Below are 27205 nucleotides of genomic sequence, written 5' to 3'. Positions count from 1 at the left end.
CCCGTGTAGCTCTTGAAACATCTGCTCCCACAGCCTGCAGAAAGCTGCTTGGGTGGGAGCAAAGGAGGTGAGGACGGGGTGGTTTCAGTTCATCGTTCTTCTGGCCATAGAGTAAATATACATATTTATAGAGTATAAATGCAGAGGGATCTCCAAGACCAGGAGGGTTGTGGTTGTTGGGATCAAACACTACCCACCAGCCAACGGTGAGAGGGACTGGGCAAGTTGGGTGGGATAACCAGTGGTCCTGTGCAGGCTGTTCTCTGCCTCTTTGGCATATTTTGGCTGTTTTAAATAAGGACAGGGCAGGACTCGGGTCAGCCCTCATGTCAGATAGGGGGTTGGAGGTGTTCTTCCCTTTTGGGGTCAGCAGGACATGACTAAAACATTTCACATCTAACATTTGTGACACCATCTAAGGTGCATGGATTTCAAGAAATGGGTGGAGAACAGAAAGGAGAACATCCATGCCGGAGGATCAAATGAGATCGAGGTGCAGCGTCGAGGAGGTTGGCTGCCTGAAAGAAAATGCTTTTTTTGCAGAAATAAAACCATTAAGGTTGGGATTTGGCTGGAGATAAAGACCCGCTAGATGCCCATACACACGTCTCCAGCTGAGCCAAGTGTTCCCATCATGGCAAAGGAGGACCTGGTCCATGGATCAGTCCCAAGGATCTGTCCCAAGCCCCATGGGGTGCCCAGCATGGGGACCAGGAGGCTCCGAGGGTTTGGTCCGGCTGGTGGCTTTGGTCTGCTGGCCTTGAGGAACGCAACCCTTGCAGTGATGTGCCCCTCGGTATGGGAGGCCACAGAACTGGTTTTCGACCTGCTCGCCCTCAAAGAGCAAAAGGGTTCAGTCACCTCTTTCTGAAAAAAAAAAAAAAAAAAAAAGCAGCTGCACTTGTTTTTGCTGCAGGAAGTTCTCACCGATGGGGAGAAAAGAAAGCTCCTTTTAAAAACAAGGCCTTCGCCAGCACTTCTTGTTCTTCACTTTAGTTGGAGCCATCTCAATAGCTCATCCTCTTTTATGCCTGTAAAATGGCCTGCTGCTGCTCCAGCAGACACCAAAACCCTCCATTAGCAGGGACCTCCACTTCTCAGAAATAAAAACGATTTTTTTTTCCTCTTCTCTGTCCTCCTGGGTGAGTCATTTGGCCTGAATGTCCCTCCCTCCCCACCCAAATCACTACCGCTGGCAATAGTTTTCAGCTGTTGATCTAGTGACAGCTAATATTTTATCTCCTGTTTCCAAAATACCATCGAATAACAGACAAACCAACCTATTTCCTCACCCTGATGATGCTTTACGCACCGTGAGCCCACTGCCGTGCCCTCTTTGCTGGTGATCTTCCTCCCCCCCCCGTGCTCTTAGCTTTGCTCCCCTCCCAACCCCCTCCTCTTGCAAGTGCCACCAGAAACAACCGGTTTGGGTGCCTCTGATACCAACTCACCACCTTGGGCTCTCTTCCAGCTCTTCTCACCCGTGGATCAGGGCCTTCAGCCCAACAAACACCCACCGAGCCCTGACCCCAGCTCTGCTGGGCTCTGCTTCATCCCCTGCAGGTAACGAGGAGCTCAGCAAGCACCGGCAGCGTGGCTCTGACGAAAACCAGCAAGAGAGCGACCTGGAGGTACAAAACCCCAAACCACAATTATCTATTTAACAGCGCAACAGGATTTAGCATTTTGTCAGTATGATGCTTAACCCGACAGTACTGGTACGGCACACAGGAAGGAATTTGCCTGTGGCTCCCCACGTGGATGCCCTTGGGTGGATCTTGCCCCTGGGTAGTGGGTGCTGCACGAGGTGCCAAGGCCAAAGGAAGAACGCTGCTTCGTTATCTGAGATGCCATTTCTGATCAGCTGCCATCAGTAGCCATCTTGTCTTCTGCTGCCATCCCACCTGCCCCAGAACCCCAGGGCACTGTTTATTTACAGAGAAGAGCATCTCCAGGCCCAAGAGCAGTCGCTCTGGTGCTTGGTGTCCTCCACGGAGGAGGAGCTTTGAGCAGGTCCTGCTGGGTGCGTTGACCAGCAGCACCACGGACACCACCTCACCAAGGGCAATTGAGGCCCCTGGCTCCTTCCCACCACCCCAACACCTCTCCTGGCCCAGCCCAGTGTCCTCACAGACCCAGTTGCCACCATTTTACCCACCCTAGGAGGGCCACAGAGGGCTGGCCAAGCTCTGGTGAACGCTTGTCCTTGAGAACATCGGGCATCGCTGCAGGGCTGGTGGTGCCTGAAGGCCCCAGTCAACCCTATTGACCATGGGTCCTTGAACCTTCAACCTTCAAGGGTCTTTGAACCCCTCTTCAGCCCCCGAAGCCAATACCAGCTCACCACCAGGGATGGGACGTGGGGACCCAGATGTGCCCCTGGGGTGCAGCAGGTGGAAGGCAGGCCCCAGCACCACTCCAGCTGCTCCCTTTCCCCGTGGCTTTTATCCACCACCCTTCCCTGGAGCTCTGCCCTTCGCTGGGGGTGCCCAAGGCCAGGCTGGATGGGACTTCGGGACAACCTGGCGTGGTGGGAGGTGTCCACGCCCATGGCGAGGGGTTGGAACTGGGTGGGCTTTGAGGTGCTTCCAACCCGAAGCGTTCTGTGACTCCGTGAAGGTGTCCCCTGCTTCCCCACCACAGGAGCCCTGGGCAGGTGCTTCTGCTCGCTGGCTCCATCACTGGAGCAGCGGTGCCGCAGCAGCTCCGTGCACATGGTTCTGCTTCCCTCTAGTGACAACGTGGCATCACACCAGCAGAGGCGCAGGTTTGTGGCTCAGCCTCTCCATCTCCGAGCGAGGGAAGCCTTACGGTCTGTGGATCAAACCCTTGGGGTCGGGGCCCTCTTTGCATGCACCAAGGGCATGGGGTGGAAGCAGCGCCTTCCCCACCGAGATGTGCAGAGCTCAGCATCTGGGCAGAGTTGGGTTTTGTGTTCCCATCAACGAGCTTCGGTTCTCTGCCCACGCCCTCTGTTCATGCGTGGTGTTGGGATGCCCATGTCCCTTGGGGAGGGTGAGCTGGGAAATGCTGATCTGGAGCGCAGCCGAGCAGGGGACAGCTGGTGGGACCCCTCACACACGCACATGGCTCCTCCACCCCAAAAGAGTGCTTGGGCCATTCATGCTCGCAGTCCTCACCTGCTTTCCTACAGCTGCATCGTGGAGGTGGGTTAGGATGGAGCCGGGAGAGAGCTGGACTCCAGCCTGGTGGTCTGAGCACTCAGCTGGGAGGCTTTCCCCAGTTCCTTCTCTTTTTATATTTTTTTTTTTTGGTAAAACACTCAAAATTCATTTCCAAATCATGGGTCATTGCTTTTTTAGGGGTTCCCAGGTAGGGCTTCTCCTAGGACAACTGAGAGCAGCGAGGTCCTATTAGCAAACACCTCCCTACCACACTTTCTGCAAGATGCAATCCTCAAACGCCCCTCTATTAATTTGTGACCCCAAAGATACTGTGTTCAAAACAATTTCCTAAAGAAACCCCTCTTTCCACGCTTTTTCTAGGCTTTCCCCATCACTTCTGTGTTTGCTGCTCAAAAGGAGCTGCTCCTTAAAATAAATCTGCTCCTCAAGCTTTGAATGCAACTTCTCTTCCATTTCTGCCTTCCTCTAAGGATATTCAGGAAAATCCCAACCGCGGGCCAAATTCCACTGGAAGGAGCATCTCTGCCCCTCCTGCATCCCCATGGTGGTGGCTGTAGGGCCGTGCCCTGCCACCACGGCTCACCCGATGGTGATTTATCTGACACGCGGATCTTCTCCCTGCCTTTTGCTCGGCCGGCGTATTTATTCAGCGGGAGTCAACTTCCCTCGGCCACGTAATTGATTGTTTCTGTCTCTGCTGTTTTCTGCCTCACCCCCGCCTTGTTTCGGGAAGAGGGGCTTTTTGGGGGGGGTGATTCATTGCTCTGTGGGTTTTCCTGCTCGTTCAGCCCATCCGATGCTCTGTCCTCTCCCCTCCGTCATTGCTTTCCCCCGATTTACCCGTCCCTCCGAGCAAATTGATTCACCGTCGAGGTTTATCTTTGGCTTCCAGCTGTCGGGCTCCTCGCAGCTGTGTGTTCCTCCTCGACCCCAGCGCCGTCTCTCTCCTCCTCCTGATTCTCCTCCCGATGCTCCTCCTGACCACACTCCTCCGTCCTCCTCCCCTACCTTCTCCGTGCAACGCTGCCTGTTTTTAATGAGCCCGTCTGCACCTATTTACACACCAGTAGCCTTCCCCTTTTTTATTCTCCCCCCGGTGTTTGTCTTGGGTTTGGGAGGGATAAAATCAGGGATGAAAACCAGATCTGCCACTGCAGGCACAAGGTCTCCTGGGTGCCTTGGGCCATCCTGCTCGGGAATGGACCCCGGTACATCCAGACGGAGCCTGTGAGGGGGTGAAATCAGTGATGCTACAGAGGGGATTTTGGCAGCTCGATGCCAACTCAGCTCCTACAGCCAAACCGTGGGTCTGAAAAACCCCAGCTCGGCTGCTGTTTAATCCCAAGGGCGTCTCAGGTCTGTGGGTGTGTTGGCTTGGGGGCGATGCTCACCGTGCTGAAGGCCATGCCCCGAGCAAGGGAGCTCCTGAAACCATAAACCCCCTGCAAGCCCAAAGTCCCCGGATCTGCATCGGATGCAGGGTCCTCCCTATGTCTCAGCGGATGGGTTTCACCCATGGGTGCTCTCCGGGAAACCCACCACAAAGCTCCAAAGCCAGGATTGGGGTCCCCAGGGGGACCTAGACATGGGACTCGGTGGTGGTGGTGAGAGATCGACTCTCCTGGCTTGGTTAATGCACTGAGGTTGGGTTTACCCCTCTGAGGGATGCTTCTCCAGCCCTGCCTCACTCTTGGGGCTCTTCTTGAAATCCTTCCAATTTTCCAGCCAATTTTTGCTGTGCCCCAGACCTGGGCACAACATCTCTCCCTGCCCCAGATGGCACTTGCCCAGCCAAGGCTCGCACTAGCCCTTAGCTCTCAGGTGGTGCCTGCCTTGCCCGTTTGCATGATCACTGGCCCAAACTCCACGTGCTCCGGGGACTTCCCACTTGCCAGCTCTGGGTTCTCCAGCCTTGGAGCTTCTCCCAGGCTGTGGCCCCACGTCCATGCCGCAGCCCTGCAAAACACAGGGTTACACGGCTGCACGCACCAGGCATCCATATCACACACAGCAGGAACATTTTTTTTTCACCATTTCACCCTGTAAACATGCTCTGATGGTATTTTGTTTCCTTCTCAGAGCACAGAGCTGCCCCCGTGGGGACGTCATTGCCAAAAACTTAGCACTGTTTGCAGAGAGATTTGGGCTGTGCTGGCTTTAATACGGGTCACGGTGATGTCTGCAGCCTTTTCACTGGGTTATCACTCAGGGCACAGCAAAATACCTTTCGGAGACCTGAATGTGTTACAAAATTCGCTCTCGGGATCCCATAAAAACAGGCTTCCAGTGCCATAGCTCGGTGTGCTTTGGTTTCTTTCCACCAGCCTTTCACATCCCCTGCCACCCCGCCTGAATTAGCCCTGCTGGAAATGCGCACGGCCGGCTTTTCTCCACTAGGCTGCAGCATTAACTTTTCTTTTCCCCTCGGTGCCAAACCAAGAGGCAGCTCGGCCTTGGCCCCTTCCCCCGGGCCCTCCTGGCCCACAAAAAGCCTCCGAAGACCTGATGGGGTGGGATGAAGGCACAGCACCGACCTCCCCATCGCCTCGCCTTCCCCCGTCCCGGCAGTGACAGCTGTCAAGTTGTTTTTTTTCCCCCCAATTTACATCTCACAGCTTTTAAGGTTGCACCAAACACTGACAAAAAGAAAGCTCCTGGTGGTACCTGGGGTTTATGACGGGTGTGATGCCACCTCCGGGACGCTGGTGGGCAGCTAACTGGGGTCTGGTGCTGCAGGGCCACGAAGCACCAGGGGTTTGAGGCAGGGCTGGAGGATCGCTGGTACCCCGTAAAACTGCACGTGGACAAACTGGGCTGGAGGATGGTTTCTAGGAGGAAAAACAATGTGGGTGATGTGTCCGCCTCCTGCTGGGCGTCCTCAGAGCCAAGGCGTGAGCTCTGAGCTGCCGCCATGCGTCCGTCCTCGGGCAGAGCCACCTGAGGCTGGGGTCACGGTGAATGTGCACCCGCAGCCCCAAAACCAGCCGTGTCCTGGGCTGCACCGACACTGCGCGGGCAGCAGGGCAGGGAGGGGATTGTCCCCCTCTGCTCTGCTCTCGTGAAACCCCAGGGAAAATGCAGGGAAGGTGATGGTGCCCTGGGGCAGACCCCAGGTGGAGCCTGCAGCCCTGGGGGCTCTGGCAGGGTGGCACAGCCCGGCTGGGGTCCTGGTGCCAGCAGGAGGCTGGATTCGAGGCGTCCCCTCGCCCAGGTACAAGCTATGCCCACCTCAATAAATACGCCGTGGGTATGGCCGGCAGCACCGCTCATCCCTCTGCCTCCCCATCCTCTCTGCTCCTCGTCCATGATCCTCCCCAGCTGCCTCTGCCGCAGAGCCCCGAGTGCCAAATCCACCGCGGAGACCAAAAGCAGCTTTTTGGGGCCGAGATGCCATTTTTTTGGGCTGCCCTCACCCTGCGGCGGGGTCCTCGTGCGTTGCAGAGGGTAGGGGAGGTGAAGAGATCTCCTCGCCCCCTGTTATTTCCTGCGGGACCCGCAGCGACCTCCCCTGACTCCTTGTTTACCTCGGGGAGGAAGGGAGCGCGGCTCGGCTCGAGCTTTGCAGCCAGCGATCAAAACACTCGAAACCTAAGAGCAGCAGTTGGATTTGAGGATCACAACGAGAGCGCCCGACAGGCAGGAGCTGGAAGAGGGCGATAAAACGAAGCAGGGGGTTGGAAGGAAACAGAACGGCACGAGAGGAATCTGTGCGCTGAACACCAAGTCAACATCCTGCACCGACCGCCTCGGACCCAGCACCCCAAATTAAGAGATTCTTGGACCTTAATTTCTCTGCGCTCCGCTTCCTTGGGAAGCAGAAGTGACAGCAGAGCCTCCGACGAGGCCGTCACCGCAGCAATTGCTCCGTGGGCAGCCCCAAGGTGGGCACCTACTCCATTTCCATGTTTTTCAACCTCATTGCTCGCAATGTTCAACGTGATTTAGGCACGGGACTGCTCTACTAGCCCCAGATCGTGCCACCTGATAGCCAGGCTTGCTGGTACGCCACAAGGGATGCTGAAAGGCAGCCGGGAGCAGGATGCCCTATTTGTGGAGCCTCGCTCCTTTAAGCACACGTGGGAGGGAGGACTGGTAAATCCTTGGGCAGTTTTTCATCTTGGCTCGACCGGGCTGGGCTTCGGGCTCAGTCTGTTGTCTGGTCCCCTGTCATAGCTGCTGTTATAATGATTCATCCATCTGGTTTTCTGGGAAAAGAAAACAAGCTAGGGAAATGCTTTTTCTTTTTTTTCTTCTTCTTTTTTTTTTTTGGCAGCATCTCTCCTGCAATGATTACGATTTTGCACCCGCCGGCGCTGGCGGTGGGGAAGGAGTTCTGCGCGTTGTTTTTTGCTTTGCTGGAGCAGACGGAGCAGTGCTGAGGAGCCCGTTCCCCACAGCCAGACCTAACGGCGACGTCCTCGGCTGCGCCTGCAAGAGCCAAAGGGCCCCCAAACCGCCCCCGGCTCCCCAGCTGTGCCGCAGCACCGTGCTCGCTCCCCAAAAATGCTGCTCGAACTGCAGTAAGGAGGCTTGGGAAGATATCCAGGTGGAAACCGAGGAGGGAGGTCTTCTCCTTGGGGTTGAATAGCTGTTCTCATAATTGGTCTGGTTTACTGTAAATTAGGTATCAGTATGGGAAAAAAAAAGAAGTCCTAAAAGACTTCATGCTGGCTGGTATTTAATTTTGGAGCAGAACAAAAGCCACGGTGCTGTCCCTTGTTGGGCTGTACGGTACGGACGCCACTCTGGAAGAGACAGTGAGCGCGTCCAGCCGGCACCAGCATTATTTTTGGGTATGGCACCGGCACAATTTTTGGGTAGGGGAGTGGCAATGCAACCTCTCTGCCAGCAGCCCGTCACCACATTGCCTTAAGCACGCCAGCTCCAGGAGGGCTTTCCTACCTCCCCGTCCTCCCAGTTCGGTCACAGGTCAAACTGGGAAGGCAGCAGCTTGGGTGGCAGCAATCCCCCCCAGTCAGACACATTATTACCAAATCCCCAGCAATCGGGTCACGTATCCAACTTCTATTTTCCTCCTGCGCTAAAAGCCAACCTTCCTGTGACAAATTCTTCCCTCGCTCCCGGCTCCGTATCCGTTACCAGCACCGTGCACTCCTACGAAAACCAGATCCTCCTTGAGCCCACCAGCACAGGAACTGCCCTCCTCGCTGGTCCGGCACCCTTCCTCTTTTTTTTTTTTTTTATTTAGACTTGACACCTTCTTTGTCCCGGCAGCCTTTACCGGCGTGATTTCATCCCGAGTGGGCGGCGAGCTCACTCTCCCCCGCTCGCAGCCTCTTCCCGACGGCTCCTGGGATCCCCGCCAGCTCCTCTCCACCCACGGCCTCTCCCGTCGAGGCGAACCACGCGGCTCCTGCTGCTCCCCGCGCCAGAGGAGGCATCGCACAGCTGGGAGGCTGCCTCAGGGAGACGGAGAGGAGCTGAGGATGCCCTCGCTGCTGGTACGGGACCCCCGTCTGCGCCCTTGGCCTGGCACCTTCCAGGGACGGGTACCCCAAGGGAAAAGGAGGTGCCCTCTGAGCACCAGAAGCACTTCTGGGCTGGGTGGGTGCCGGAGATCTGGCGCAGGTACCCAGAGGCTGTGGTGTCCTCGGAGAGCTTCAAACCCACCTGGATGTGGCCTGGGCACCAGCTCGAGGTGGCCCTGATGGAGCGGGGTGGGAGCAGAGGGACACCGAGGTCCCTTCTCACCGCAGCCAGTCTGTGGCTCTGTGAACTTGGCTTAGGGAACAGCTTTGCAGGTCCCGCACCCAAGGGAACCTGGCTGTTTTTAAGGTTGCTCCCATGCTAAAAGACCTTTGCTTGGATTTAAGCCTTCCCTACACCACGTGAAATAGGATCGTATCAGCTGCTGCTACCAAAAATGAAGCTGAGTGGTCCCACGTGCTCAGAGCGCGCTGAGAAGAGGATTAAATTCAGATTTTAAAATCCTTGTTAAACTCAGGAGTATTAAAATTGACATCAGGGCACAACACAGGACTGGCTCCAGACCCCTCAGGTTGCCCACGCTGCTCCTTACGACCGACCTGCTGGCTTCACTCACAACGCAGCACACACGCACCTCGCTTTTCAACTCTTCTTCTTCTTTTTGGAGATCTGCCTCCTCATTTGGGAAATTAAAAGATAAGCAACAGCTCCACGACGAACAAAAACATCACAGAAATTCCAGGGTTGCCAGAAAACATCTCGATATGGTGACAAACGTGGTCGTGCTGCGGTGCCGCCGAGCGGCCGTGGGAAGGCTGCGTTATCAATTATTCATGAGTGTCTCAGGCTTTCCAGGCAAATCTTAAAGATTTTTTTTTTTTCTTTTACACCATCGTTCCGCTTCGAAGTTCTCCGAGCTGAGTTCCGAAATCTGCGAATTTCCTTGCAGCGAAACAAGGAAATTTCTCCTCTTTCCTGGATCGAACGCTTCAGCTCCGACTTTGGTTCTCACCTTGGAAATGCAGCGGAGCCTTCACACAACTGCCTACCTGAAAGCCCAGCAGCCCGTGATCACCTTCATGGATTTCCTGAGGGATTTTCGTCTCCCCAGATGTGCTCTGGGCGGGCTCTGATCTGCCTGGAGCCTGCTCCTTTGGGCAGGCAATCCGCTCAGCCCAGGGTATTTCTGGTAACAGCCAACGATTTGGGAGACCCCCCCATTCCCCTCCGTTTGTTCCACAGTAAAGACGGACAAGATTGAAGATTAAATGGCAAAATGTAGCAGGGAAAAGGGCTCTGGAATCCCTTGGAGGTGATGAGCTAACCCGCTGTGCCCACCGGGCTGCCGCAGAGCTGCCCCAAGAGCGCAGCCGGCAGGCAGCACGGGCTGGCACCCGGATGGGGACGCGCAGGACCCGAATATTAATTGCTTTGCCCATTTGGGCCTGAGCAAATCTGGCCTCTGCAACAATCAAGCACGCGCTGCAAGCCCTGAATGCTGAACTTCAAGGCAAATCCTTGTAATTCCACAGCTTGCCTCTCCTTTTTGTGCAGGGCGACCGTTAAAAACTCCCCTCCTGTGCGCCAGGAAGCGGCTTTACGAACCCCCAGGAGGGAAGCCAAGACCCCCGATGCCGTGTTGGGTTCTTTGGTAAGAAAAACCATGAGCAGAGAGGACCACGGTGCTGGGATGGCCGCACAGAAACTGGGCACAAGCACTCAAAGCCCAGCACCCCAGGCAGCTGAGGAAGCAGCCACCAGGCTCCACCACCGAAGGAACACAAGAGGGAAAGGGTAAAGGGTGAGGGACACATGGAAAGAGGTCTGTCATTTGAAGGAGCTGAATGGGAACAACTTCTGAGCAAAAATCTAAGCAGGGTATTGCCTGATGACATCCAGATGTCCTCTTGCCTGCTCAATGGCCAAGAAGGGAGCATAAAACAGGGGTCAAACCCCTCAAACCCCAAATCTCTGAACCTTCTCAAGGGGCAATGTGTCTTCAGCATCTGATGGGGCACCACTGGAGAGCAGAAGCTATCACCTTAATGAACCGTGTCCGGCAGCAGGACAGGTCTCTGCAGAAAGCATAGCTGTCCTGAAACGACATGCAAAGAGCTCTCACGTATGTAGGAGCCACATCAGAAGCCAAAGGCTGCTTTGCTGTCCTCTCTGGACACAACTCAATAAATTCTAACTCTGCTTTTATTAGCATTACCCAGATTCGAATTTGCTCTCCTGGAATATTCAACGAGTTGGGAGCTTTAATCCTGTGTTTTACAGCACCAGAAAGCTCTGCCAGCCTATGCCTCGCTCCATACTTAGCAGACGTCCCAGCTGGACTCAGCCTGCAGCAAAACCCATGCTACCCACATCCACTCCACTTGTACCCCTGCAGCCCTTTGCTGCACTGGAAATGCACCGTGCTAAGGACACGACAGATCCCTCGTGCAGGTTATTTTTGGCTATCAAGTCTCAAAATGCTTTGAAAGACTCAGGAGCAACCTATCAGAATAACACTGTGCTGTCTTATTTTCTATTCCGCCCTTTCATAAGCATCTTATGCCTGCATGTTTCATTAACGTAAGGACGAGGCTGCTGCAAATTGTGGTCCTGAGCTGCAATTTATCTGCCATGAGCACAGAACACTTCTCCAACATCATCTCAGGCTCTTATTGATGGAATCAAGGCATTTTCTCCTTAAATTCCCGACGCGTGATGGAGTTTGCAGAGCCGCCCTATGCAAAAGCCAGGTGTCTGAAGATAACGACGGAGGATCACCAGTTTCAGACAAATTAATCTGACATTAAACTTATGATCGTGTAGTAACATGTTTTAATGCCTCAGTAATACAACAATAGGACATCAAAAGGCATTCCTAAAATACTTTGTGATAAAATACTCCCACTATCCATCTTCCTCCATCCTCAAGCATCCTTTATGCTAAACCCCGACTGCTGGGGCAACAGCAGTGGCTGACTCCCCGCGCTGTTTGGGCTTAGTACGAGCTCTTACTTCATTTTAACGTCGTTCCAAAAGACCAGTCAGCGACTAGAGACACTTTGCAGACCACGAAGCAACCTCCTTGCACTTTACACCTGCTGCAGGGTGTCAGGCAGCAGGATGAACAGACTCGCCAGCAGCTGAAGTTATACGCCGTGGTACCCGAGGAGCACTTTGGATGCAATCTGCATTAAGCACTGCTTTGCATCTAAATCTGGCTGCCTGACAAGACGACTGTCTTCTGGTAGCTTCACTTTTAAAAAGACCAAGTGCTAAGAGTAAATAGGATCCAAAAAAGAAAAAAAAAAAAAAGAAAAAAAAAAAGAAACCCATTATACAATTCTCCTCCCTTCTTCATGCATGTATTTTACAGTGGATTTTGTTTTCATGCATCATTTTTCTTCCTTCCCACCTTCTTTCATTTTTTCCCCTGCTGCTGCAGTAGAGATCTGAGAAGCTGCAGGACACAGGCACACCAGCAACATTACTCACGTCAGAAAAGCCTTCAAGAGACCCAAGTACTCAGCAGCTCTGGTTTTTCTCACTATACGGTGCAAACAGAGAAAATTACTACAGCTTAAAAACCTCTTACCTTTCAATAGAAATAATTAAACTTTAATAATCTCCTTTGGGTGCTTTTGGTGTGATCGTTTAATTTGTAATTGATTTTTGCCACGAGATTAGTTTTCGTGCTGAAGTTTCCTTTAAGTATAAAAACCTCTCGATACTCAGACCTTACCTTGGGAAACCACTGAACTCCAAATACGCTGAAGGACTTTGCCCAAGAAATCATTCAAAAACAAGGTCTGGATGGGAGCTACTTCAGCAGCAAACAGACGTAAAACACACGGATTACTGGTAAAGCACACTTCAGGAGTGCAATGCTTCATTCTGTACAGCTTGTAACCTCTCTAGGAACATCTGTCAAACTCCCCCAAATACGTCCGTGGGCAGGTGTCAGCTCTTGGCATCACAGTGCAACAAACACACTCCTCGATGTTCTACGTTTTCAGCATTTTCACGACTCTATGGTAACTTATGGACTAACAGAACACGGTCCTACCCACTTCTGAGGGTTTAAACAAGACAAACCACGCGGGTGGATTTCACAGAAGGATGCAAGTGAGAGACTTAGAGGCCGTGTACTTTTCACACTCGAGTCTCTTTTGGATCGTGATGACTTGATCCCTTCTTAGTTAAACAAACAGAAATAAAAGGGAGGATACGCTGAGGATAAAAGGGAGAACATACTGGTGAAAAACCAGAGTATGTGCTGCTGATGAAATGGAGGATATGCTGATGGAAAGACAGAGCAGGGGAAGGAGAAGGGTGAATCTGCTGCCCCCAACCAGCTTAGGAATGCCTCCGAACACCCAAAAGCTGCTGCAGTTGTTTGCCGTCTGTAGCAACAACTTTGTAGTTTCTGCATACCAGAGAGCAGGGAAAGGCAGCAGATTCCTGCTCTCACCAGTTTATTTAGGAAAGGCTCCCCTGCTAGAGCCATGTATTGCTGTCTGTGTCGCTACCTCCCCAAAAGCTACATGCAGGATGATAATCTGGCTGAGGAATGCATTTCAGAAATCATCTTCACGGCTAATGAGATCCTGCTGCAACCGGGGACACGACCCAGACTTGGACTCCGCATCTCTGGCCAGTTGTGTTTCCCTGAAGAGTGCAGTTCTCGGGAAAACTTCTTAGGTACTACAACGTCCTTGGGAAGATGACTCAGTTTTGTGGCTTATGCTGTTAACAGTGTAAGAGGAGAGAAGGCAAAAAGCTCTTAGGTTAGCAATGAAATCCTTCCCAATCTGTCTTTCAGCACGTCCGGAGTGCAGTAATTGGAGACTGGAAGGGTTCCTGCTGCTTTTTTGTATTGTCATACCTCCTGGCTAGATCATTAAACCAACAGTGTTTTCTGATTATTTTTTTTTTCTTCATCTTGAGTCCATACTGGTAATTTCCATTGGGAAAACAATCTCCCTTTATCTTCCCTCGCAGTACTGTATGGCTTGCCAAACCATCTTTACACTGATGACCTACACCAAAACCTCATGATGCTTATTTTACATATTCCATCTACAGCTACAGACTGCATTTTCTCCTAGCAAGAATCTCCAGCTATATAAAGGCACCTAACAACACTGGAGCTTAAATGTGTAATACTTCTGCATTCAGTCGTTCTGTTCACTGAAATACCAGACTTTCCTTTTTTTTTTTTTTTTTCAGTCCTATGTAATACCATTAAAGATTCTCTGGAGACTCGTATAAAATTCACAAGGAGCAATTCCCCAATCACTATAACCGATTTCAAATGGTGCTAGAAAATATTATTGACTCTGAACACCAAAAGAAATCAGTCATCCTCCAAAGGGGTTACTGAGATCTGCAAGGATGAAGAGTTAAGTACTGGACAGTATTTTACATTGGAGGATTCCCAAACTCTTGATGAATATTAATTTATTACCTCTGTGGTATTATTCACCAAAAAATGTTGTGTTATTATAACATAAAGATACAGAAGGTGGAAACTTTCAAAATCATTAACTCTGTACTTCTTTTTAAATTGTATAGCCAATATTAAAACACCACAAATACTTTGATTTTGGGTAGCCTCAGCCAATGTGGCCTGCCCTGCGTGGTCCCGTTGTCACAGATGCTGGTGTTGGCCATTTCCAGTGACCACAACTGGCATTCTAGGCTGTCAACCTGCAACCCAAATGCTGCAAGAGACACAATAAATAAGCACGCTGGAATCTGCCAAGCACGCCACGATGAAAAACCAACCAGGCAGCATGTGGATGGGACCAGCACCCAGCACTCCCAGCGCTTCCATGGTCTGCTTTAAATTCTGTCGTGCTCTGGATGACAGAGGCATTCTATGCACAGGTACTTACAAGGGCAGTGAAGAACTAAAACCAAAGCTGTACCTGCTTCAGCCTTAAAGCAGAGCACGAGCTTCCCTTCCTCATTCCTCGCCGTACTGTACAGATGTGATTTAAGCCTGGGTGCATTAACATCAGGGTCTTCGATGATGTGTTGCAATTCTGCATTACGTTTTTTTGCAGTGTTTATGTCTCGTAAGCCCTTCTCTGTTTCTGAGTTCTGGTTCACCACCTACAAATGCTGTAAACATGCTGCTGCCTGGCAGTATTACACCAGAATTTCTGCCCCTGAAATCACGCCTCGTGCTGCTCTCCCACGGGCCATAAACTCAGAGGCTCCAGCTTCCTGAGGTCATTTGGTTGGTGGTGGAGCTAAGTCTGATGGCAGAAGCACACAACGACCTCAACATTTTTTCTTTCCAACCGAAGTTTCCAAGGAGCCGTTTCACGGACGAACGCAGGCATTCTTCCTCCAAGAACACTGATTTCAAATGGTGCTAGACAATAAATAGTTAAATCTAAACCACCATATGAAACCAGCTTCCTGAGGGAGCTTGTTTCTAGCTGAGATGATGTTCCTGTAACAACAAATAGGAAATGCCACAGAGGAGTACCTATCCAGGTTGGTTTTTTCCATCTTTGTTCTTCCTATTAAATAATTGATGTTGTTTTCTTACTCCTACCCTTGGCTCTGCCTTGAGTCACCGAATGCTCATTTGTTTTCTATTACAGCGCTACCAACAGAGAGAATTGCTTCCAGCACTGTCACCCTGAAGAATTTGGTTAGTCAAGCTCAGACATTGCGTACAAGGGTTTAAGCAGGGAGGCAGGACCTTTGTCCTACTTTCATTCCTGCCGTCTCCTATCCACACACGGCGTCTGCTGAGGTCTGCCCACAGCACCGAGATCACCACGTTGGTAAGAGAAGCGCTGCTGCAAACTCCCTCTAGTGACAGCAAAACAATGTGCGAAACGTCTCCTGCTAGATGCTAAAGCACACTATTTTTAACAGCAGCAGCAGTAAGAGTGTGACAGAAGTTACGTATTAATCCCTGCACGTCGAAGATTTGTTCCAAAGGATGGCCTGAAAAGAAGCCCACCTGTCTGCCAGCTCTCACCGAGGTGGTATTTGCAACACGGAGAGAAGGCAAGTGCCCAAACCCAACGCAAGGACTGTGTAACTATGGACTACGCAGCACTGGCACTTACCACCTGGTTGCAGCACTACTTCTAGGAAGTCTGACACAAGGCTCTTTCCTGGAACTCTACGACTCAAGTGTGTTCTCCACAACTTCTTTTCAAACAGATGTATTTTTTTGTAACCTGTCTTCGGCGTCTCATCTCAGCTGGCAGAACAAACACGCCCGAAAGGCATCTGCAGAATCGTGTCAAACAATGCTGAGCGCCCGCACAGGCTGCAAGGCTCAGCCAGGCTCCCGGTGACGCGCTCTGCGAAGCGCTCCATAGGTACATCGCAGAGGAACAGATCGCCCAGAGCAGCACTGTGTGGCTGTGAATAACACTGTTCTCGTGGTGCAAGAAGTGATGCTGCTCTAACAGTGTTTAAATACAGCATTTTTACAATGCGGACAGGATCAAACCGCTTCCAAGGCATAAAAAGCCTCAAACTTTGCCCCGCCGTAGCGTAATTCAAGAAGTGAAGCATTGCACTTGTTGTTTCCTTCCGCAGTGTCCTACCTGCATGTACTCTGCCTGCTGCTGGCAGCTCTGTTCAAGCTGATTACAGCCTTCACCCAAGCCGAACCCATCTGCGGTCTCCTGAGGACAGCCACGTAGTCTCAAAATCCTTCTTTCCGGGGGCAGGAAATCATGTGAAAAAACGAAATTACATCTGTTCCTACGGGTTAATCGCCTCCAGAGGTGTGTATCTCTCTTCCTTTACCACGATGACAACCTGAACAACTTATCTTAGCCTAGAAACTGAACTAGTAGATGGCTGGAGATAGAGGAGAGAAATCTCCAATGAGCGTGGACAGTTCCCCTGAGGGTATCTGTCAGCAGCACAGCTAACACGCTCCCCCCCCATTCCCCCCTTAAATCTTCAGGAGAAAGTCCAACAAACCTGACATCCATCTGTGAGACGAGGAAAGCAATAAAGCTTCACAACCATTATCTTCCCCGGACAAAGGCAAGGCTAAATTGTGTTACAGGGTGCGTGTCGGCACCGTGACATCCATGACGTGCATGGGACTTGACGCAGAGGTTCCGTTTTCAGGGCTCTGTCTTTAGTGCTACCCCTAGAACGGGTGCAGACCACAGCAGCTCAGCATGACTAACCAGGGAGCAAACTCTCCCGTGTAATGCATTTGTACTTTTGAAGAGAGCATCTTTCAAAACTTGTAATGACGCTGTGCGTTTCCAGAGCACAGATAATGAGAAACACTCTCGCATTAGGGCTGTAAACTGTCACTTCTAAATGGGTGAAACGGATGAACTGCAGAGAGAGAACTGATGCACTGCTCCGAAAGTCCTCCTCCTAATTAGGTCCTTTAACTTCTGGGCCCTGTAAGTTTCAGAACATCTTCAGATCTTGGATTTTTCTGTCCTTCCTAGATTTGCTAAGAGTAATGTCCTTGTTTATCTGGAGAGGAAGAAGAGGAGCAGAGAAGGTAACACCTTCACACTTAGGCACCTACTCAACAGAAGAGCAAAAACTGTGGAAATATGGAGAGCAAACCCAGAATACATAGATAAAAAATACAGATGGAAGAGCGTCCTATTACATTGCTTTTGTAGTTACAAACACTGCTCTGTAACCTTTCAGAAGAAATTACGGGAATGAAATGCCCGGGGTTTAAGCCCTGACCCTAAATAGTTCAGCATTTGCAGGGTTTATTTGACATCAGCGGGATTACTTACAGCAACTAAGCTTTGTCTGAGATTAAACCACTGCAAGACTGGAGTTTACACTGCTTTTTATTTTGCCATTGATTTGGGTGATAATCACCATAATTCTGGTGATTTACACATGGTTTATCTGCAGTCCAAGGCGTATCAGGTAACCCTCTCCCTCCTACTGATTAAATCCAGCGGTTACGCACTCAGAATAGCATGTGAACTGTGACCCCTTTCTGAATGGAAGTGATAATTTTGTGTATTTTATCACATGAATCCAGGGATAATCAGGGAAAACATCTACTGGGAGTGACCTGCAAAGACTTTCAACTGGACTAAAAAGCTCCTGGACAGGAAATTCCTCAAAAATTAGTCCTATTGCTTCCTCGCCATGCTCTGCCATAACAGGAGCCGTGCAAATGGATTTTGTTAGAGCTTTGCTTATGACAGCTTTATGATCCATCCATGACAGGCTGAAAGACCGAGCCAGCCTGTAATTTGCAGACAATAGCCTGCGAGTACGTTATGTCTGACAAACTGTTCAACTTACTGTAACTTTTCAAATTCCTTTTTTTTTTTTTTTTTAAATAAAATGTGAAGCCAAGGGAAGATGACAGATTGACAACTCTACAGAAAGCCTCTGTTCACAGAATGGCTATAGCATGGGAAAGGAGTGTGTGAACTTCCTACTTAACGCCTGGCCATATATCTCATTTACCAGCTGCTGCAGATACCCTATGGCATGAAGGCCGAGCAACCATTGAGGAATTGTCCTCCAGCTGAAAAAACAATTAATACTAACAGCAGTGAGGAAGAACTGCCTACCAAGATCGTAATTGGGACTGTGAAGTCAGTTACAGATGTGTTTAAAGTCTTTTTTTTCCCATTCATTTTCAACTTGAACTTAAACCACTGCTATTGGGGAAAAGCTGTTTCATCTTTTATATTTCTGCACCATCAATCCCCCAGCGTTTTCACCACCAGACTAATGAATTCCAACTATCAAGAGAGCTCATCCGCTATGTAATTTGTCTTTTTTTGTTCCCTTCACAAAACAAGCAGGAAAAATGTTTTTAATTTGCAAGGCTGAATAAATACCTACTGTGTTTGCCAAGACTTTATTGACATTCATGGCTGTCCACAAAGCTGATTTACTTCTCAGGGACGGTTTACCTCCTCAAAAAAATAAATAAAAAAAAAGTGTCCAAACAAGAAGATGCTAATTTAAAAAAAAATAAATAAAGCAGAATAAAATGAAAAGCAGACCAATAAATATTACCGTGACTAGTGAAGCCCCTTCAACCAGGATACAGTCCCAGAGCAGATTTTCACTGACAACAAGACCACTTAACATTTGGACACCCTCCAACGCTTGCTGTGCCTCTGATGCTGCAGTTCCTGCAGGTGCACGTCACCTTTAGTTGTACGGATACAACTCTTGGTGGGCCATGCGGTAAGCAAGATCACTCAAATAATTCTAATTCAAAGAGAAGAAGTGTTTCTTTTCCTTGCTGAGGTATTTTCAGGGACCTGCGTTTGCACATGGTCAGGAAAGGGAAGGCACTGCACTGCTGCTGAGCTGGAAATGAATGGCTGGGGGTAGGCAGAAACTTATTAAGCTGGCACTAGCAAGAGACATGAACTGTGGAATTACACCTTGGATAGCATCAAATCCCATCTCCCTTGCTCAGCTGGTCATGAGGAACAGAGATGAGAGTTCAGCCTGCAATGAAACACAGTTCTTGAACTTACAGAGAAAAAAAAAAAATCAATACACCAAACTTTAAGTTTCTTACTAAAGTTTTACTAGGTCTTTATAAAAGGTCCAGCTTTCACCCTTGGCCTGCTGCCTGACTTTTTCCATTCATATTTTTTTTTTTTCTGAGCAATTTTGTTATCTTAAAATCAGCTATGTGAAAGAAACAACTGAAGCCTCCACAGCTGGAATTCAGTTTGGCCAGAAGGTCTGCGCTGACTTGACATAAACAGGTGAGAAGAAGTGTTTAGGTCATTTGGGGAAGGAAATTAACGACATGACAAACCATTACTGTTAAAATTTCCTACCCTGATGACAGTACTTCACATACCTCACTTTCCTTCCTGTCCTTTGTTTAGCTGTAATGAAAAGGTCTACCAAGTAAGTGAACTGGGGAACATTCCTCTGGAAAAGCCAGCAGCCCTTGAATAAAGGCTGGCATTACCCACTAATCAAACATCTAATTAATCTGTTACGTACATACAATATGCTTATTTTTTTTTAATTTCAGAAGCTTCTCAAAGCTTCCAGCAGGAAAGATCTGATGGCTAATGCCGCAAGGTATCTCCAAGTACCAGCTGATACCAAGGAGGGACACAGATGTGCTATACCTCAGAAAAAAAAACAGCTTCCCCCACGTACAATTTTCTCCATCTATTTCTGGAACAGCTCACTATTGACAGAAAGGGATGTCCTCAGAATCTGGAAGAAAAAATAAAGCATCAGCAGCTGTTTGAATCAGTCCCCTCTTTGTGTTGCTCTTCAAATAGGTGAATTGAAAGACAACCTCAAAATCATTCTTCTCTTCCTCCAGGCTCTTAGACGGGCTTTTAGCCAAGTTACTGCTTCTCAGTCTGAACTTAAGTGAGAGCTTTTACAGTCAAATCGATGAAACAGACAACCAAAGTTTACCACTAACCTTAACACTAAAATACAGGTACTATGTTTCCTGTCAAAGGAGTCATTTTGGATTACAGATTCAGAAGTTATTGAAAAATAGAAGCTAAGTAAGATATATCCAATTTGGTCTACTTTGAGGCACTGAATGCACGGCAGTGGTGTGGCCTCGTACTGCAGGTAAATAATTCTTTGCAAAAGAAGGAGCTGTAAATAGAAAATGCCAGAGGATCACCTACTGTGCAAAGCAATATCCTCGACGTGCAGTCATCTCAGACTTACTCTGAATTCTGTTTTTTGAAACCTCTTCAGGTTTATTTTTGGGCTGATTAGGGAAACAGAAATCCTAAAAATACAAAAGCAAGCTTATCAAGCTGGGGGAGAAACAGTGAGATGTTCTTGTGACAAAGACTTTAGTATATGAATTATTCATTACTGAAAATTACTGAAAAAAACACACTAATTCTTACAGGTGGAGGAAGATTTCTGTGTGCCTAAATTCAAGCACAACAGGCAGAAGCTGCACTGCAGGGAAGGGGATGCAGGTTTATACAAATATTATCAGCTTGAGTGTCTCACTCTTCTTTTTGCCTATTATTTTGTAGTATTTGCTAGAATTTGAGGCCAAAAAAAGTAAGATAGCCTGCTAACGCCTTGAATTCAATCGTACAAAATTCAGCAAGAGCTGCTGAAACAGTAAGGAAGGATGAACAGCCCAGCTTCAGCCTCACCACTATTTCTGTCCACGTTCCCATCCCGTGCCCATCACCATAGCAGCTGACTGCTCTTCTGTCAAACAGCAATCTTCAGGGCAACAGAGAGAGGAGTGTAGGTTTTTTCTGGAGGGCATCATCATTTGCTGGACAAAAGTGGCAGATATTATACTTTAGAATGTTCTAACTTTAGAAACGTACAACTGCACCATGATCAACCTAATTCCCTGTTTTTTCTAAGGTATGCTTAGAACAAAGGTACGTTAACAAAGGAACTACTCACAACGAAACTCAGTGCTTCTTGCCCAAGCCTTTTCATTATAAAACCCCCTTTTTTTTTTTTTACTTCCACTGCTGTCTTACACATGTAGTAGGATCTAATTGGGAACTGGGAGGAAACCAATGATCAATGGAAAAAAAAACAAACCAGTTCTTCAGTTTAAAGTATTTCCTCTGACTTAAAGCCTCTGGAATCTGAAGAGCAACGAACATCATTTTTAGAAGCCACCCCGGCAAAGGCTCTGTTATATAAGTTTCAATAGAAGTGCTAATCCCAGCGCTGAACAGAAATGCCCCCGTCATGAAGCCCTCAGAAACTACACCTACTGTTTGTGTTCCTGCGCCGTGCGTTGTATTGCATCCACTCACGTCTCTACACAGTCAGCTCTTCAAACCGGGCATTCGTACATTTTTTGCCCCTCTGCTTATCTTCAGTGCTTCGTTCACACTGGTACATAAATTATCACGCTAATTTGTCTGTCTGAGGATGAAAAGTGACCTGGAAAGAATTGCCCTTAGGTATCATTTAAAAGTAACAATAAACATGCACAAAAATGTTTAATTCTCTGTATTTTTTCTGGTACAGTACAAACTCCAATTATGGTTACTTTGAAAAACTCTCTGATTACTGAAGAGCAAGTAAAATAGAATTACTACGCAGAAGAGAAGACAGAAAATGAAAGGGATAGGAAATTTAATCAGATCCAAGTGTGATTGTTTTTAGTCCCAGCTGAATTCCCATGCCTGATAAACAGGCTGCAGAGAATCTTTTAGCAGAAGATTTAAGTATTCTTGACCCCTCCCATCAGGGATGACACTGCAAAAACACGAACGCCAATCCAGAAATATTTTCAGAGCAAAACAAACCACCTTTGAACCCTTCTTCTGTTGTACTTAAGAAGCAAAGAATGAGAAAAAGGTTTTTAAAAGTACCTGCTTCCTACGTACCGTGCTGCAGAGCAACAAACACAATACATGCCAGATAAATTTACCCCAGCTACTTCTCAGCAGGGAACACATCCAGTGCAGAGAGCATATTCCATTAATTTACTGGAAACGGGAGTTATTTACCTTTCAGTCGGTACACATTTATAAATAGGCTTTCCCTCCAACATCGTGTTCTTCCTTTGGCATACGGAAAGCATTCTCAGGAGATCAGCACCTGGAATGTATAAAAGGGCTTATTTAAATGCTTGTTTGCATTTTCACTTTAGCTTCTCCTCGTAAAGGCAGAGGGAAGTTGCACGGCTAGCGTACATTTTTACATTTGCTTCCATGTTCGATCGCACGTTTTATTACAGAGTAAGACAGCGTAACAGGAACACAAGCAGCTGACACTTCCCACCACTGCAGGGGAAGGCCGTAAATGCGGCTCGTGTAGACCCTCCACGAACAGCCCATCTTGACGAACAGAATAAAAACAGAACCACACAGTGATTTTATACACATGTACATAAATATACGTATGTATTAAACTCCTGTTTTCTGTATCTGTTCATTTAAACCAAGCTACGTCACCTAACTGAGCAGTTTGTTTCTTCTGGCTGTGAAATGAGAGGGATGACGGATTTACCTAAAGGTTTTAGGGACAGATGAATGGCCCCTATGTTGTGCTGGAGACTGAAGAGCCAGGAGATGAGAGGGATCTTTACCACGCAGGGAGCAAGGGTGAGGGGTTCCCCATCACCTGGACCAACCGTGAGTGTCTGGTGGCACTGGAAGTGGTTACACCCCAAGGACCACACGCAGATTTGATCCTCACTCCTGAACCTCTTCTTACAACTCAGTTCATGCATTTGACTGCTGTTACAGGACAAAATACATCTCCAGGACAAAAACAGGCACTGCGCTTCAATAATGAACACCGATGCTGGCCTACGCCATGAAAATTACCGGGCTAATTAGGGGACCACAACATAATGCTCCACATATTCAACACAGACAAGTGAGATGGGGAAAAGTCACTGCTGGGTTTTGAAAGTAATTTTGTTTTGCAGAGTGTTTTTTGCTTTAATCTACTGCAGCTACTGAACAAATTCAGTTGTATTAGACAAATATATCCCTAACTATCCTAAAAACATAACATACATATATCCACTTTGCTGCCGCACGCTTTTTGATCCTATTATTCCCCTCCCTACTCCCAGTTCTACCTTGTGAAGCCACAAACAAGGTCAGCACATCAAAATTTGAGCATTAAAACAAAGAAGGCTTGAGTTCTGTTTCTGGTCTGATTTTCTATGGGAGCTGAGAAACTCAGTCTGAGGATGCTATGGAGATATTTAGCTTCCCTGCGGTTTCCAGGGGAGGCTCTATAAAATTTGTCCCTGTGATGGACCAAGACACGTCGGTGATCTGAGAGCTTCACGTGAAACAGGATCAGAGCAGTTTGGTTTCCAGTTTAGTGCCTGACTCAAGGAAGAGTGAAGAGATAACAAGAGAAGAGGAAGTGTAAGAAATAACGAAACAATAAAACCTCCTGTGTAGGCAGATTAAGAGCCCGATGGCTGATCTACCCTAGACATCACAGGAACACACAGCCCTAAAATAGAGGCTGAAATAAAAAGGTACTTTTGTGGCATTTGTAGAGGGTTGGCACGGCAGATAGTTCCTTTCTGCTGAAATGATGCTGAGCTGCAGCTGACGTTAATTCACATCTGGCAAGTCAGGGAAGCATCTCAGGAGAGAAATGAAATGATGCACAGAGATGCACATCTGGAACTTGACTACACAGCAGCAGCAGTCCGTGATGTGCTGGTGGAGGCAACTTTTGGGAAATAAGATGCAGAATTCATTTTTGATGAATGCATTCAGAATATGATTAACAGAGATCAAAACTTATGGACATCCAGCCAGGTTAAAATCTCGGCCTGGACAAGACAACCGTCTGTGCTGAATGTTTGTTCAGTGAAGGAAGGATAAGGATGAAGAACCAGTGCTAATATCCGGCTAAGGAAAAGTGAATAGGCACCTTAAGGTTTCAAACAAATCCAAGATGCAGGAGTCAGCCTGGAAATGGGGTGGGATGGAATCACAGAGGAGAACCCCAAACTGCAAATGAATTATTTAACTTACAATTTTTAAAAATACAGCCAACATTAGGCTGAGAAACAATAAAACAACAAGAACCCAGATGACTTAGCGAAGAAGGGTTAGATCTTTATGCTGCTTACATTTGAGTTCTCCTATCTGTAACAGACAGATAATTAAATTAATTCATCAATTACTAAATGAGTTCACTTACTTCATGGCATGTAATTCGTTTAGCCTGATCTGTTAAGAGGCACATCCTAATGTCAATTTGTAATAATTTGCAAATTCAATTTAATATATTAGACGTGATGAGAAAAGGGGAATTGAATGCAGAGAACAAAACTGCACCGAAGACGCAAAACTCCCCGAGACGACGCACACCACGGACGGCAGCGAGCATCTGTCAGCAAGGTCTGCTCCCCGCTCAGCGCTGCCAGCCGGGCTGCAGGAACCACGCGGTGCTTGCAACAGGTTTGACACGACACACGCAGCTGCCAGCCCGTGCTGCTGTCCCCACAGCCTCGCAGCTGGACCGGGTTTTTGCATTGTGTTCTCTCCTTCCAGTCCCTCGCGAATAATCTCATCGGGAGATTCCTTTTGCGCAGAATTTCTTTGTGGTTTTAACACTGGCCAAGTGAATTCATTCTAGATTATCCCCACAATTGTCTCATGTAGCAACTGGGGAGGTTAAAAGGATAAAATAGCTGAAGTGATGACTGGGGTAAGGAAGTATGTGCTATGCGATGCCAGCTGCAGCAAAGGGCCTGGCGAGGATTTAAGGAAAAAGGAGAGGGAGGCCTTCAAATGTAAAGCCTGATGGTGGTCTGGATGCAGCATGTGCATACATCTGTGCACAGAAAGCGTGGAGCAGGTGATGGGGGAACGGCTCGGAGCAAGTGCTGGCTGCCAGCACGTGCAGAAGTGCCCACGTACCGGTGTCAAGGTGGGAGCAGCACCCCTCGAAGGCACGACCTGCCTCTCAGCAGCATCGACTGTTCCAGCAGCCTCCTTCCAGCGTGGAGAGAAAACAGGGAAAGGCACGCAATTAGCGAAGAAGGGAACGCAGCCGAGCCATGATAACATTAGGAGGCTATATTGAGCCCTCTTTAATGGGAAAATTGAGTTAGGTTGCTACCAACAGCAAGCCAAAAATTTGTACTGGTGCAAAATACACACGGCTGGAGCTTCAGAAGCCCACGGTCTCTCTGCTGGGTGGGTAACTGAGCATCAAGCAGCACGACACGGCTGCGTGCATGGCAAGCACCCCTGGGCACCAGGCTGGAGGGCTGCAAGCACGTGGCCGGTCACTGGGCCACCCCTCCCCTGAGCTCTCATTTCGGGGAAAGGTGTTTAAAGGGTCAGCCCACTGCAGACAAACAGAAAACAGTGGGCAAGTGATGGATTTTTGTTTTATTCTGCCTAAATTTTGGCAGAATGTAGGTGCCTGGAGGCATAAAACCATCTGTTCAGTAGCTGCTTGGGTGCCTGCAAATGTCATCTTAGAGCCTGGTGTTACCTGCTGCTGGTGATCAGAGGTGTTCCACCTGGGGTGATTCTCCCCTGGACTGCCAACTGACAGCACCATGCCCTCTGAAAGATCCCAGAACCCACCAAAATCCACGCTGACCCCAGAACTCTTTCCAGAACACGGCAAGGCAGCAGCAGTCTGGCCCCTGGAGCTCCTGCCCAGAAAGGTGAGCCACGTTTTCCATCGCCTTGGCCTTCAGCCTCACACTCCGTCCACCCCGGAAAATGGCAGCAGCACAGATCCAACACACAACACCGCTCTGACAACGGTCCTGCTGCTCCTGGCGCCCTGACCAGCCCTCTCTGAGCATCCCCACGTTTTCTGCCACCATCAGAATTACTGGTGCCCAGACGCTGCTCTAACACATCACAAGCGAGGTGCCCTGAAAGTGGTTTGATTCCCGAAATAATGGGGATTACATCACAGCCCTGCCATCCTCGTAATCCCCAAAGCTTTCCCCCAGTCTCGGTTGGAAGTCCCATTCCTACTGTGGTGAGACTGAGCCGTCCTACACCCAACACTTGCTCACAGCAGATGTAGGGAGCATTTCCTAACTCCGGCCCAGACAGCAGGTTCCACACCCAAGGGCAAAAATCCAGCACAGAGACACAAAGCTGGGCATCTACGTGCTTTTAAAAATATTCAAAACCAGCTCAGTACTGCCTGTTCCAGAAGAGTGCACGCTGCATGGACACTGCTGAACTCTGATGTGAAGCTTAAAACACATTTCTGCTGCGTTACCTTTGTATTTTGGTGTAAAATTGGTAACATCTTGGATTAGAGCTTATGTTTGGGGAAAAAATAAGTAATTGAAGGAATTCTGGAAGTAATCATAAGGATAGTAACACAGAGAGGAAACAAAACTGATGCACAGCACTGAACGGTTAAACTAAGGAACAAACAGGATTGTGTCTGAGGCACTGCAACACACCACAAACCTGCATTAGAACTGTTACAGTGGCGTGCTGATTCTGCCATTCATCACCGTATCACAGCCGCTTGCTGACTGTCCTATTAATCATTGTATCACACTTCAGAGACTCCTTACAGATTTCCCTAATGGACCCGTGTGCCATCAGCACTTTTTGCAAGGAAGGAATTGTGTTGGGAGTTTGCTGGGGAATATATTCACCTGCACTTCCAGGCCGGAGCAGTGCTCTGTTTACACCAGGCTGTAAAACCACGAGACAAACAGCACTCATCCCGCTTTCAAGGGCCATAAAATTCCTCTTAGGTTTCCAGGTAAGATGAAGATAATGCGTATCCTGCGTGGACATGACACGATGGGTTAAAATAACTAAAATAACTGAAGTAAATACACAAATTGCGCTACACAAACCTGTAAGATAACCCAGGCGCATGAAGCAGGAAGTCAGAAGCTGGACAGACGTGGAAATACAGATTAAAAAAAACATGAAAACTCAATTAAAGCTGTACAATAAAGCCCAGAAAACAAATACTTCTTTTTCTTTTCCTTAAATACATGTTACACACTTCAAGGTTTGATATTCATGATATATTGCCTTGTACCACCGCCCGTGAGTAAGAAACCTTTCCTCAGATCCCACCTCTTTAGGAGTCTGGTACCCCAGTACCAGGTGTTTTTGGAGAATGGAGGGAAAGGATTTGCTACAACCCACCCCACCTTTTTCTCCCCCAAATCAACA

The 27205-nt window shown here is 48.6% G+C and overlaps 1 protein-coding gene across 6 annotated transcripts in view; it reads right to left on the bottom strand.

Annotated features, from left to right (window-relative positions):
- Positions 1-1450: 1450 nt before the first annotated feature.
- The window catches only part of LOC106038726 (uncharacterized), a 154140-nt gene continuing 128385 nt past the window's right edge, over positions 1451-27205 (bottom strand). Inside the window, exons 6-8 of one of the 6 annotated variants that reach the window (XM_067002371.1) lie at positions 26671-26803; positions 24944-25018; positions 1451-22139 (exon numbers count right to left, since the gene is read on the bottom strand). In XM_067002371.1, coding sequence (XP_066858472.1) covers positions 24990-25018; positions 26671-26803 — 162 coding nt within the window. In that variant the 3' untranslated portion in view covers positions 1451-22139; positions 24944-24989. Of the gene's footprint in view, positions 26804-27205 lie in introns of all 6 variants that reach the window. The other 5 variants (XM_067002292.1, XR_010833549.1, XM_067002337.1 and 2 more) reach the window with 5 other exon arrangements.

This window comes from Anser cygnoides, chromosome 1 (genome assembly GCF_040182565.1).
Source record: "Anser cygnoides isolate HZ-2024a breed goose chromosome 1, Taihu_goose_T2T_genome, whole genome shotgun sequence".
Lineage (NCBI taxonomy): Eukaryota > Metazoa > Chordata > Aves > Anseriformes > Anatidae > Anser > Anser cygnoides.
The sequence above is the reverse complement of the archived record's forward strand: the minus strand, read 5'-3'. Positions and strand labels throughout refer to the sequence as shown.